Source organism: Jaculus jaculus, chromosome 1, assembly GCF_020740685.1.
Source record: "Jaculus jaculus isolate mJacJac1 chromosome 1, mJacJac1.mat.Y.cur, whole genome shotgun sequence".
NCBI classification, from domain to species: domain Eukaryota; kingdom Metazoa; phylum Chordata; class Mammalia; order Rodentia; family Dipodidae; genus Jaculus; species Jaculus jaculus.
In genome coordinates this window covers 242,423,514-242,436,898 of record NC_059102.1, presented here as the reverse complement: position 1 = coordinate 242,436,898, position 13,385 = coordinate 242,423,514, and the positions used below count along the sequence as shown (strand labels likewise).

Genomic DNA, 13,385 nt, shown 5'->3' with positions numbered 1-13,385 from the left:
TTTGCCCCGGGCTGGAATGAAGACTCTAGCTCTGGGGCCAGAGGAATATTCTGTGATCTTGATGGTACAGACTGCTGGCTTACACTTGCTAGAGATTTTCAGTAGCAAACAGCAGGACCTCCCCCTGATTCTCCTTTGAAAATGGTAGGCCGTGCTCTTGGCTCTCCTGGTCTTTGCTTCCTGGCATGCGTTGGGAAAGTCTCCCTCTCGCCACAGACAGGAGAGGAGAGGGTCTCTTTCTGTCAGCGCATTTGCCGGCTTGCTTGCCGCACGTGCTGGTGTTTGGTGCCTTCTTGTTTCGCTATGTATGTGATCTATGTCTACGCACTGAGTCCTGTCTCCTCATGCTCTCTGATTCCCTGTGTGAGGGGAGCTTTTGAATTAGGTTTTCATGCTTGGCCCTCTGTGTGTGTGTGTGTGTGTGTGTGTGTGTGTGTGTGTGTGTGTGGTGTGTGTGTGCACGTGTGTCTCCTAGGCTGTGATAGGGGACAATCTCTTTTTTGGCTTGGGGCCTTCAGCTAGCCTTTCATGTGGATCCTAACTCTCCCTAAAATAAACCTCATAATTCATAATTTAAAACAAATGTTAGGCCAAATGAATGTTTCTTGTCTCCAAAGGAGAAAAAGTGAGTGTGGGGGCTGGGGGGGGGGGAGGCCCTGCTTCCCTGGGCTGGCTGGTGATGCTGGGATCTTAGCTCCCCGCAGTGTCGTTACCTCATAGTAGGCGAGGACTCCTTTCTCCTTGGTGAACCTGCCTGGTAGTCCTGGCCCCGAGATTGGGGCTCCAACCTGCGTCTCAGAAGATGCCAGAGTGAAGCTCTTCCCGAAGGTGGGGATGCCCATCAGCAGCTTGCTGGCTGGGGCCCCCAGTCTTAGCATGTACCCGACAGCATAGTCCTGGGGTGGGGCAGAGACGACAGGAGCGGGTCACTGGGCTGGTGGCGGGCAGGTAGGGGGAGCCCCACAGTTGACATGCCGCCTTGACAATGCAGTGACAGGAACACAGTGCCACTGGGAATCCCTGGCCCTTGGGGAACAGATGATGCCAGTTAAAAGTGACTTGTAGGGCTGGAGAGATGGCTTAGCGGTTGAGCGCTTGCCTGTGAAGCCTAAGGACCCCGGTTTCCAGGCTCGGTTCCCCAGGTCCCACGTTAGCCAGATGCACAAGGGGGCGCACCCGTCTGGAGTTCGTTTGCAGAGGCTGGAAGCCCTGGCGCGCCCATTCTCTCTCTCTCCCTCTACCTGTCTTTCTCTCTGTGTCTGTCGCTCTCAAATAAATAAATAAATAAATTTAAAAAAAAAAGTGATTTGTAAAGGTTCATTCTTGAACAGCTGCCTTTAGGCGTAGGAAAGGGATTATTACTGTAGGGCAGGAATGGAAATTGTGTCGTTGGCTCAGGTTGCATAGCAAGGAAACAGCAGGTTGAGGCTGAACTCCCACATCTAAGTCCTTAGCCTCTCTCCATTCTGCCCCTGCCTGCCCTCATTCAGTCTACCCTGCAGGCCATGTTTCCAGAGCAATGGAGAATGCAAGCCTTGGGCCTCAGTGGCCTCATCTGTGAAATGGCTCACCTAACTCATCTTGTTGGAATGGACTGAGGAAGAAAAAGATGGCTGTGTGCCCTGGCAGGTAATGGGCCTTTGTGACCCCCCTCACACGCGCCCCTTTCTCCAAGTACCCACCACATTGCTGAATCGGTCAAAACTAATGTCCTCCTGGCCCCGGAAGAGAGGGCTGTGATGTCCTGTGGTCTGGCGCCAGGTGCCGTGAAAATCATAGGTCATGAGGCTGATGAAATCCAGGTGCCTGAGAGAAAGGAGATGGAGGCGAAGCGGGGCATCAGGAAAGCTCTCGGCTTCACATCCGAGGCCGAGCGGGCTAGGGGAAGCACACAGCTGACAAACAGGCCACTGAGGGCCCAGTAGCTTTGGTGACGGCTATGCTGGCTGTTGGCACAAGGACTCTGAGTCTGCTGGTGCCTTCAGGGTGAGCGTGGGCTGTTCAGTTCGGCTCCCAGAACAGAGAGCTGGCCTTTCCCTCACCTCAGCCCTCCCTTCCTGCCACGCTGGTCTTGTTGCAAGCAGATTAAAAGTAGCACGGGGCTAGAGAGACGGCTTAGAGGTTAAAAGCACTTGCTTGCAGAGCCTGATGGCACAGGTTTGATTTCCCAGGACCCACATGATGCCAGATACCCAAAGTGATGCGTGTGTTCGGAGTTCATTTGCAGTGGAAGGAGGCTCTGGTGCACCTATTTTTTTTAATCTCTCTCCATGCCAATAGATAATCAATTTTTTTAAAAAATTATTTATTTATTTATTTGAGAGCGACAGACACAGAAAGAAAGACAGATAGAGGGAGAGAGAGAGAGAGAACGGGCGCGCAGGGCTTCCAGCCTCTGCAAACGAACTCCAGACGCGTGCGCCCCCTTGTGCATCTGGCTAACGTGGGACCTGGGGAACCGAGCCTTGAACCGGGGTCCTTAGGCTTCACAGGCAAGCGCTTAACCGCTAAGCCATCTCTCCAGCCCAGATAATCAATTTTTAAAAAGCAGTGCGAGCAGCCTTGTTGGCAGGGAGCAGGACCGAAGGCTGGCTCAGCCTAAGACGTACCCTGCGAGACGGGGTGCTCCATGGTCCCAAGGCGAGGGGGGACTGCAGACTGAAGGAGTGTGGGCTTTGGAGATTAAAAACAAAAGGTGGGTAGTGCCACCTCCTCCTTCTCTGCCCTAGAGATCAGTCGAAGCACCGAGGCTAGCGATGCTCATAAGGTACTAAAGGAGGTTCTCGAGACATTACTCTTCCTGACTCCTGGGTTTTCCAAGGCCCTGCCTAGGCCCTTGGGAGAGACCCCGCGGGGCTGTGGGCTGCTCCTGTGTAAGGAGAAAGGACTGCGCCCCAGGAAAGGGGATGGATGCTGAGGCAGGGCAGGGGGGTCTGCTTCTGTGGGATAACCGCTGGGCAGGACACTCACTGGGATATCTGGGCAATGTCATAGCCGCTGTCGAGGACGATCTTCCCTGCGGACACAGCTGCGCTGAGCAGGAGCTGCTCTGTTCCGGACCGGGCTTCCTTTAGGAATTCAGCTTTCAGTTCCTGGGTGCGAGATGGGCAGGTGAGGGAAGGGAGCCCAGATGGTACGAGAGGGAGGCTTTTGTAGGGAGGCCAAAGTGTCTGAGCATCTTGCTGACCTTCCTTATATCTGTTGTGATTCCCAACTTGCCAGGGGTCAGGGAAATGACAAAATGGCCCAACACTGGTCACTGCTCTCAGGACATCTCATCCTTTTATTAAAATGGGGTTTTGACCAATCTCATCCCCAAACCTTACTCAGTGACGCCTTGTCTTTGAGTGACCATCACACAGTGGGTGATGGCCTTGGAAGATATGTGCCTCTCGGTTTGCAGTTTGTTCTAGCTGCTACACGAAGTCACAAGGTCAAAGACCATGTGGTAACATGGGTGACTTGTTTGCAACACTGGAGATGCTTGAAGATGGAGCTGAGGGCCCAGGTACGCAGTGCGTGCTGGACATCAGCTTGGGACTGAACAGTGGACAAGAGACACTCTACTAAGTGGGCACTGTGGGATGCCCTGCTCAGTCGTGGCTTTCTGCCTCTGAGGACCATGCTTACAAGGTGACTGCTCCTTGCAGAGGATCATCTCCATGCATGGGCAGGGGCCCTGTGCCCTGGGAGCTGAAACCCTCATGCCCATCCTTGGGAACTTATCAGCTAAAGAGAGCTTCTGACCTCACCCATGTGCCGATGCCTAGCCATGCCCTGCCCCTGCCCCTGCCCAGCACCTTGATTAGAGTGGTGAGATGCTGCTTGTCTCTCTGGCCAGGGTAGAGCCAGGTAAGGTCCAATCCATCAAAGCCATGGGTCCGCAGAAATGGTGGCACCGACTTGATGAAAGTCCTGCGCCTCTGGGAGTTGGAGGCTATCCTGGAAAACCTAGGGCCAAAATTACCCCCAAATGTGATATGCCGACACTGATGTGCTTGGAAGCCTGGCTCAGCATGGGGTTTCCAGGGCCGAGAGCAGAAGGCCGAGCCACCAGCTGTATGAGGGACAGTATCCAGCCCAGGCACTAGGAAGGATGTGGACCTGCAAGCCAGACACTGGCTGGTGTCCAAGACTAAAAATAGTCACTGTGAGCACGTTACAACCTGACTCTCACTCTCCTTACCTATAAAATGGAACAATTGTACTATCTCCTGGGGGGCTGCTGGGAAGACAGCAGGTCATAGTGGTGTAAAGGGTCGTTTCTCTTTTTTCTTCTTTTTCTTTCTTTCCTTTTAAAAAATATTTTATTTTTATTTATTTATTTGTGTGTATGTGTGTGTGAGAGAGAGAGAGAGAGAGAGACAGAGAGAGAGAGAAAGAGAGACAGAGAGAGAGAGAATGTGCATACCAGGGCCTCCAGCCACTGCAAATGAACTCCAGACACGTGTGCCACTTTGTGTATCTGGCTTCTGTGGGATCTGGAGAATCAAACCTGGGTCTTTTGGCTTTGCAAGCAAGTGTCTTAGCTGCTAAGCCATTTCCCCAGCACTTATTTTCTTTCTTTCTTTCTTTCTTTCTTTCTTTCTTTCTTTCTTTCTTTCTTTCTTTCTTTCTTTCTTTCTTTCTTCCATCTCTCCCTCCTTTCCTTCCTTCTTTCTTTCCTCTTTCTATTTTATTTTATTGTTTTTTTAAGGTAGGATTTTACTCTAGCCCAGGCTGACCTGGAATTCACTATGCAGTCTCAGTCTGGCCTTGAGCTCACAGCAATCCTCCTACCTCTACCTCTTGTGTGCTGGGATTAAAGATATGTGCCACCATGCCCAGCATGCCTTTCCTTCTTTTTTGATAGTGCTGAGGATGAAACTCAGGGCCTGGTACATGCTAGGCAAGTGATCTACCCCTGAACTTTGCCTGCAGCCCCCTGGGAAAGGGTTCTGATGCCTAAGTCCTCAGTAAGAGGGAGCTATGCCAGCCCCTCCAAGCCCCCTTTCAAGCCTTGCTCCCGCTCTCACTCCTCCAAGGAGTCCTCTCCGAGACGTAAGCCTCTCGTTCCCCACTGGTTCCACACCCTCCTCCCAGCTCTTAAGGCGGTGGCGCTGCAAGTTCTGTTTCCAGACCTGACATATAGTAGAAAGAGAATCGCAGAAGGTAGGCAAGGAGTCCAGCTGGTGCTGTAATCCCAGCACTCAGAGGCTGAGGCAGGAGGATTGCTGAGAGTTTGAAGATAACCTGGACAACTTAGTGGGGCCTCGTCTCAAACCAAATGCACTTTCAAGTGCTGCGTGACTCTTGGAAAGCCCCTCTCCTTTCTGGCCTCTGGTTTCCTGGACGTGTGTAAGGCAGGCCCCTGCCTGCCATATAGGACTCTGTGCTTAGGCAGTCTACAGTCACAGTGGTCCCCCACAGTGGCATACAGAGCCATGTCTCCCCACTCCCAGTCCTCCAACCTGCCCCAGCAATGGGTCCTACCTTTCAGAGCCAAAGTTCCAGCCTCCAACAGACAGCAGTGTCTTCAGGTTGGGGTTCCTGTGGGGCAGGGTGGTGGGGGAACAGGGGTGGAATGAGGCTGTCATGCATGTCTGCAGGCCTTGGTAGAGCACTTCTCAGAGGAAAGCTTCATTACGCTCCTGTTCCTGATCCTGGTTTTCTCGAGGGCACAGACTCCCTGGCAGTGACCTGAGGTCTCCACAGTGCAGAAATAAGCCAGCGAATGATTGGCAAAGCAAGCTTACAAGCTGGTTTCATCCTTCGGGGAAAGCCACTACTGGCAAAGGAGAGGCCCCTTCCCTAGGCAGTCAGGGGTGCCCCCTGCTATCTGCCTGCGACCACCTGAATACCGCCCATCACCACTGAGCACCTCCTCAGCTGCAGCCAGGCCCCTCTGTTAGTTGTCTACCTAGAGGAGGGTCCTTGGCCCCTGTTCTTCTGGACTGAGCTGTCCTATCATAGGTGGAGCCAGCTTCTCCTCCTCCCCTCCTCATCCTGGCCAGCCCATGGCCCCACCTGGTTTTGAGCTCATTCAACATGCCATAGAGCGTCACATCATTCCACTCCCACGTGTCAATCTCATTGTTGCTGATGTTGGCAAAGCTGTAGATGATGTGGGTGCAGAGGAAGGGGTTGATGGCGTCTGGGAAGCAGCTGCCATCGCCTTCCCGGTACTGGGACCAGTTGGTGTAATAGCAGACCAGCTTGTATGTAGAGCCTGAAGGAGAAATCTGGGGTGGGATCCAGCACCCATGGGGTGTGGGCGTCTAGGCGGGAGAGGTGGGAGCAGAGTTGTGAGCAAAATGAAGACTCTTATTATGAAAAGAGTTGGCTAGGGCTCCCCTGCTCCATGATGGAAATAAGTATCTCCAAAAAAAAAAATATTTAGAAAAGACCAAAGATAGTTGCTGAGCACTGCAGATGAACATCAGTACCATGTGGTGAGAGGCCACGAGCTGATGAACAAGGGTGAAGTGAGAAGTCAGAGAGAGAGAGGGAAGACCGAGGGCTTCCTGGAGGTGGGGGCTTTGAATAAGGATGGGGTGTGGCAAGATTGCTCAGTAGCTAAAGGTGTTTATGCGCAAAGCCTGATGACCTGGGCTTAATCCCCCAGTACCCATGTAAAACCAGATGCCCAGAAGGAGGACAGGGCACAGCCTGTGATAGTCAGCACCAGAAGACTGTAGCCTTCAGGCTGCACCTGAAGTGGGATCTGATTCATGAGCGACTCCAGCGGTCTCTTCTCAGTCATGTGGAGGTGCTTCTAGCTGGCACTCCACTCAGAGTGGCAGTGGTGCCCAAGCTGGGGCGCATTACCACGGGGGACTACTCATTCACACTCTCCTATTGCAGACGAATCTCTTTCTACTTGTCTGGTTCTGGAGCCTCCTTTGTGCAGCTCTAGGCTCCTGGCAATGGTTCCCCTCGCTATTTGGCCAAGCCTTCACCGAACCTGAACCTGAGTCTCCTCAAGTTTGTCATTTTGAGAAAAAAAAATCAACTATACAAAAGAGTGGAGAATGCAATAAATAGTAAGTATCCACATGCTCATCACCTTGGTTTAACAAATGTAAACATTGCTAAGTCATTTGAGTCACAGAAGAAATTGGAAGAAGGTTCCTTTGTGCTAGGCCCTCCTCCAGGAGTTGGGGGTGTGTGGTGGGTGGGTAGTTGGGGGGAGGTGATGAGGGTACTTACAACACTGGAACAGCAGCAGGATTGCAACGCCTGAAGGGAAATCCAGGGTTAGATTTGTAGCAGGAGCATCCGCCCTTCCTTCCCCTCCTCTCTAGGCAAGCATTCTCTTCCTTTCTTCCCTCCCTCCCTCACTCTTCCATCCCCACCTGCTGTCCCATCCTCACCCCCCCCCCCGCCCCACACAAGTGGGAGGCTGGGCCCATTGTACAGTGGCTCTGTGGGCAGTCTGGGCCATCAGCCTAACTGGCCCCCCACCCTATCCAGTCCCTCTCGGCCAGCCCAGAGACCTGCCAGCGCCACCCTTAGACCCATCCTGGCTGCAGCAGAGTTGGTATGGGTGTCCTCTTCCAGCACCCAGCTGCCCAGATGGCCTCTTCTGGAGGCCACACACTTCCTTCTTATACCCACCCCACTCCACTCCCTACACCCTAAACCATCCCTCTTACAGGAACTGAGCTATGTGTAAACCCTAATTGGCAAGTGGAGGCGGAGAACTCTCAAGGGCCGCTAAAGAGGATTGAGAAAGCCTGGAGTTTTGAAAACTGTGGGCCAGGTCTTCATGAGGTACCTGCCAGCAGAAAAGCCACCAGGGGTGATGACCTGGGACTCCCAGAGTGTGACTCAGCCACGTTTCCAGAACTTTCTTCCCATCCTTTCTTTCTCCCCCTAACTTGTTTCTTGCCAACAGTTTCCCAGCTTTGCTGGCAGCCTCTCTACCTGTGTATTTCAACCCTAAATCCAGGCCTTCAGCCAAACTGAAGGGGGTATTACAGAGAGTGTTATCCACGGCACTGGAACAAGGCACCCATTACACTGTCTGTTTCCCCTCAGACCTCTAACTCCTGGCTGCTCCTGGAGTTGTGTAGGTAAGAGCCAGAGGACCTTGAAATTTATGGGCTGATTACTAAATGGAAAAGTTGGGACAGGAGAGGGGAATTCCTGAGATGGCTCTAAGCTCTGATGCTGCCCCCTCCCCACTGAAAAACCTACAGAGATGCGGGAGTGAGAAGAGGTCCGCTGTGAGCCCCAGGCTGCGGAGAAGTACCCAGTAAACATGGGAAGAGATAATGGGTGCTGGTGGTTTTCCCCGGGAGGAGCAGCAGCAGCAGGAGAATTTCAGATCAGCATCTCCTCTCTCAGTGATGCTTTTGAAATCCAAACCCAATGAGGCAGGAAGCCCATCATAAATCCTGCCTGGCTTCCCAGCGCTCTTAGGGAAGAAGCTGAGGCTGGGACAAGTTCTCCACATGCCCCAGGCCCTGGATGTCCAGCCCCGGCAGTACCCAAAATCCTAAAATCACTTCTTTTTGGGTGTTACTGTTTTTTAAAATTTCTTTTAATATTTTGTGTGTGAGTGTGAGCTCATGGGTTCCATGGCACACAAGTGGAACTCAGAGGACAGCCTTCCACTGTGTTTCAGGCTCTTTTGGCTGTTCACCACGGATTTGGACAGGATAGCACCCTCCCCCCCAACCTATAGCTTCTGCAATTATCCTGTCTCCACCTCCCCTCACAGTAGAGGGTTGGGGTTATAGCATAAAACCTAAACATATAAACATAAAACATCCTGCTTTATGTAGATTCTGAGGGGACAAACTCAGGTCAGCGTTCTTGCAAGTGCTTTTGCCCACTGAACCATCTCTTCAGCCCATTGTTTTGTTTTCAATTTTTAAAAATTTATTTATTTGCATATGTAGATGTGTGTGTGTGTTCATGCTGGATGCTTGTTGGCACCACTTTCTATGTCCAGCTTACGTGGACAGCTTGGTAATTGACCTCGGACTAGAAAGCTTTGCAAGTAAGCGCCTTTAACTGCTGAGCCATTTTCCCAGCCCCATGTTTCATTTTTTGAGCCTTACTGTGTAGTTCAGGTGGCCCCAAACTTGCAATCCTCCTGCCTCAGCCTCTTTCTTGAGTGTAGGGATTACAGGTGTGCATCATCATATTCACAAAACTGAAACATTTAAGGAAGCTCCAGGTGATTTTGACCATGCTTATGGATAGTTGGGCGGAGGGCAAAGGTCAAAGATAATCCCATTCTTTGTAAGCTATAGATAATAAATGACTAATGGTTAATGAGTGAAAGGTTCAAAGAGCCAGAATGGGCCTGAGAACGTCCCAGCCAGGTCCCTTTGTTTTTGTAATCACAGTAGGTAGTTGTTGCAGTCAGGTTCACATTGCTGGTAGAAATCACCGGACCAAGAACAGTTTGTGGGGGAAAAAAAAGTTTTATTTTGGCTTACAGACTTGAAGGAAAGCTTCACGATGGCCGAGCAGAAGGTGGACATCACCTCCTGGTCAACATCAGGTAGACAACAGGAGAGTGTGCCAAGGGGAAACTGGCTATAACACCCATAAGCCCACCCCCAACAATACACTGCCTTCGGAGGGCATTAATTCTGAAATCTCCATCAGCTGGGAACCTAGCTAAGTTTATAGGGGACATCTGAATCAAGCCACCTCAGTAGCGATCATGTCACCAATCGGCTCTCTGCCTAGACACAAATTGTGGCCAGGTTAGATGCTGTCTGAGTGCTGCTCTTCAGCTTTTGTGTCTCTGGGCTTTTGGCAGCTCTGAGCACAGCTGCCCTGGCGCCCTTGTTCCAGTTCCAGTTCCTGTAAAAGCCTCGGGCATCTTCAGCTCTCAGCGTGCGAACTCCTGTGTGGATCCTGACATTGGGATTCCTTGGCCTTTGGCAGTAGCTGGTGTTGCGGGTTTCAGGCAGGTGTCAGGAACCCTCAGCCCTTCACAGCAGCCAGTGTTTCAGCTCCTTGACCTGAGGTGGCTGAGACCCTTGACCCCGAGGGCTGGACAGCTCTCTGGAATGTTTCCTGTGGGCTGGTACTGTGGTTTCTCTTCTCTGGCTCTTTGAAGTTTTTCCTCTTCTTCTTCCACCTCCTCTTCTCCCTTCTCCTCCTCTGTCTTTTGGTATGTATGGTGTGCATGTGTGTGTACACACATGTGTGTGGGGGCCAGAGGTTGACATGGGGTGTCTTATTCGGTTGCTTCCACCTTATTCTTTGAGATAGGATCTCTCACGGAACTTGGAGCTTTCCAATTTGACCAGGCTAGCTAGTCTGAAAGCTTCAAGGAGCCCCTATTTCTACCTCCCAGTGCCAGGAATACAGGCACATTCCACCGCCCCTGGCATTTTACCTGGGCTCTGGAGATCCAGACCCACGCCCATATAAATGTACTGCGTGCACTTTGCCCCCGAACCATCTCCCAGCCCTCTTTACAGCGTTCTACCATTCTTCAACCTCTGTTCTTTGTCCCATTTCCACTGTTCCCATGTTCCTTCCCTCACTGCTGTCCGGAACTGTCTTTCCAGCTGCTGGGCAGCTGGCCGCCTTGCTGCTTTTGCAGCTCTGCCTGTGGTCCACTCAGCTCTTCCTCGTCCTCAGCTGTTAAATTAACTGTTAACCTGCCTGTCCACTTTGTCAGCTTAGCCTGTTGACTGGTGTCAGTGCTTCAGACACAATCTTCACTTGTCTCTGCCACTCCCTTTCTTCTGCCCTTTCTGTCTCTTCTGTTTCTTGCTTTGTGTTACAGCTCAGCCTGCGCTACTAAAAGTAGGTAAGGAAAGGTCACTTGAGAGAAGCTTAAAGAGCCTAAAGTTGTTACATGGGGCGGGGGTGGGGGGGTGCAGTACAGCAAGGTATCTCTCAGTTCCAGTCCACTCACTCAGGGAGCATGAACAGCCTGCTAATATAGGAAGAGAAGGGGTGTTTGGAATAATCACAGCACACCTCCCAGGCAAATGAAAGTTTGTATTTGCACCAATCATGCCATTGTCTCTTTAGTGCCAATCACCTCTACTAGGTGCCCCAGAGAAGCCCTGTCCCTCTGATCTAGGTGGAAATGATCGCTGGGTCATCTGGAGTTCACCAAGCTTTGGGATAGATAGCAAAAGTCCATTGAAATCGTTTGAGACAGTTCTGGCTGGGGCTATACCTCTGGGAGCCAGAGCAGTCAGTGGAGATTGTTCTGCAGTTGTATCAGGGTATCTGTGGAGGGCTCAGAATCACTGGCCCTGGCATAAGGCTGGTCTGGCTGGATTTTAATCTGACAGTCCTTTTACTCAAGGCAGCCAGGGCAGCAAGGAAGAGTCCAGCAGCTATGAATCAGGGAGTCATATTACTCTATCCCCTAGTGTCTGATTATTTTCTGGAAAGTGAGTCTCAGGAATGCTTACAATAAGGACTTAAAGAACTTACCATTAATGCCGATAGTGATTTAAAAATTTTTTAGAGATGCTTTAACAGTGCTTAACATCTGCCCAGTGCTCCAGGGAGAAGTGGGTCCCCTATCTGTCTCAATGGGAGGTTATCCATGATGGCTTCTCAGTCTTCTCTTGTGGAAGCTTTTCACTTTCCTCCACACTCCCTCCCTGTACTCTTCCTCCATCTGCCTCAGCCCCTCCCCTCTGCATTAAGATAAGCAGCCAAGAAGGGACAGGTCCAGAGTCAGAATCTGAATTGAGCTCACCATTATTTCCTAAGATGACTGGCCTCTTGTTTTTAAACTCTTTTTTTATTATTAATTTTTAAAAAATATGGAACATTTCATGAATTTGTGTGCCATCCTTGTGCAGGGGCCATGCTAATCTTCTCTGTATTGTTCCAGTTTTAGTATATGTGCTGCCAAAGCGAGCACTAAAGTCTTTTTAAAATTTATTTATCTATTTATTTGAGAGAGTGAGAGAGAAGGAGGAGAGAGAGAGAATGGGCGGGCCAGGGCCTCCAGCCACTGCAAACGAACTCCAGACACACACACCACCTTGTGCATCTGGCTTATGTGGGTCCTGGAGAATCAAACCGAGGTCCTTTGGCTTTGCAGGCAAATGCCTTAACCACTAAGCCATCTCTCCAGCCCTTAACTCTTTTTAAAATTTTTAAAAATTTATTTATTACACAGGGAGAGAGAGAGAGGATGAGAATGTGGGCACATCAGGGCCTCTAGCATGGCAAATGAACTCCAGGTGCATGTGCCACCATGTGCATCTGGCTTTAGGTGGGGAATTTAACCTGGATCCTTAGGTTCTGCAGACAAGTGCCTTAACAGCTGAGCCATCTCTCTAGCCTGACTGGCTTCCTTTGAACTGAAAATGATGGGCAGTTCTGACAGTCATTGAGAACTTTCTTGTTTGCTTGGAGGACCCTGAGGAGGACTTCCTGCCATCTCCGATAGAGGCATTACAGAGTAGCCCCACTGCATGTGGATGTACAGCAAATGCTGCTTATCTTTACCTCTTCTCTTGGTAGAAGAGTCCTTGTAAGCTTGGCTTGGCCTATGCCTGCTGGTCCTGGGAGACCCTAAGCTTAGGTAATTAATTCCACATATTCTCTCTCTTACACACACACACACACACACACACACACACACACACACACACACACATACACACTAGTCAACCCTTCCCACAGACTTGCCTCAGCAGGGCTGGGTAAGGACCCCATAGCTCGTGACCTCATACCTCTTTTCATGCTATGTTCCCTTATATCTTATACTCTAGCCAGGTGACTCCTTCTAGATCTTCTGCTGTATCTTAGCACAGGGCCTCTGTATAGTGCGTGAAAGAGCCAAGATGTTATGCTTCTTGCAAGCTAATAATATGGACAGTGACATGTTCACCACCTCTTTGTCAGAGACAGAGGACACTTAAATCACCCATGGCACAGAAAGCAGCATGAACTCTGTATTTGAATCAGTTTTCCTTTGTCCCCGAGTCCCAAGGGATGATCTTAGAGCAGCTTAGGGGGTTCTGTACATAGTGTGTGGGGGAACGCACCATAGTAGAGGAACCCTTTTTGTAAAGAACTCAGATCTTCCACAGGGAGCAGAAAGCCTGCCTCGCCTTGACCTTGGAGAGGGACATTATCTTTGCATAATGTATACTGGGTAGCAAGCAAACAGGGGAACATTATGTCTATCTTCCAAGGCTGTGTGCTGTACCAACATCAATAAAAGATGGCCTGGAACAGATGCCCAGTGCCTCAGAATGTGTGCACAGTGCAAACTCTCCAGAGCTTTGGCCCAGGGCTGCTTGTCTTTAGTCAATTTGTCCTCATCCACTCCATGGTGGCTCTGCAGCTCCTCATCCCTGGGAAAGGTAGACTCTCTGAGGATGGTGGACCTCACTGGGTGTATTAGAGGGCTCTGCGTCACTCTTCCTGTGATGGTTTATATTGGCTGT

The 13,385-nt window shown here is 50.8% G+C and overlaps 1 protein-coding gene and 1 non-coding gene across 2 annotated transcripts in view; both read right to left on the bottom strand.

Annotated features, from left to right (window-relative positions):
• Chi3l1 (chitinase 3 like 1) overlaps positions 1-13,385 on the bottom strand; it is a 41,999-nt gene that overhangs the window by 1,185 nt on the left and 27,429 nt on the right. Inside the window, exons 2-9 of the mRNA XM_045142744.1 lie at positions 7,757-7,865; positions 7,189-7,218; positions 6,007-6,208; positions 5,473-5,529; positions 3,801-3,951; positions 2,971-3,092; positions 1,683-1,806; positions 714-896 (exon numbers count right to left, since the gene is read on the bottom strand). Coding sequence (XP_044998679.1) covers positions 714-896; positions 1,683-1,806; positions 2,971-3,092; positions 3,801-3,951; positions 5,473-5,529; positions 6,007-6,208; positions 7,189-7,218; positions 7,757-7,865 — 978 coding nt within the window. The remainder of the gene's footprint in view (positions 1-713; positions 897-1,682; positions 1,807-2,970; positions 3,093-3,800; positions 3,952-5,472; positions 5,530-6,006; positions 6,209-7,188; positions 7,219-7,756; positions 7,866-13,385) is intronic.
• LOC123458119 lies at positions 11,739-11,845 on the bottom strand. The gene has a single exon (XR_006635418.1). It is a non-coding gene; the product is annotated as a U6 spliceosomal RNA (small nuclear RNA).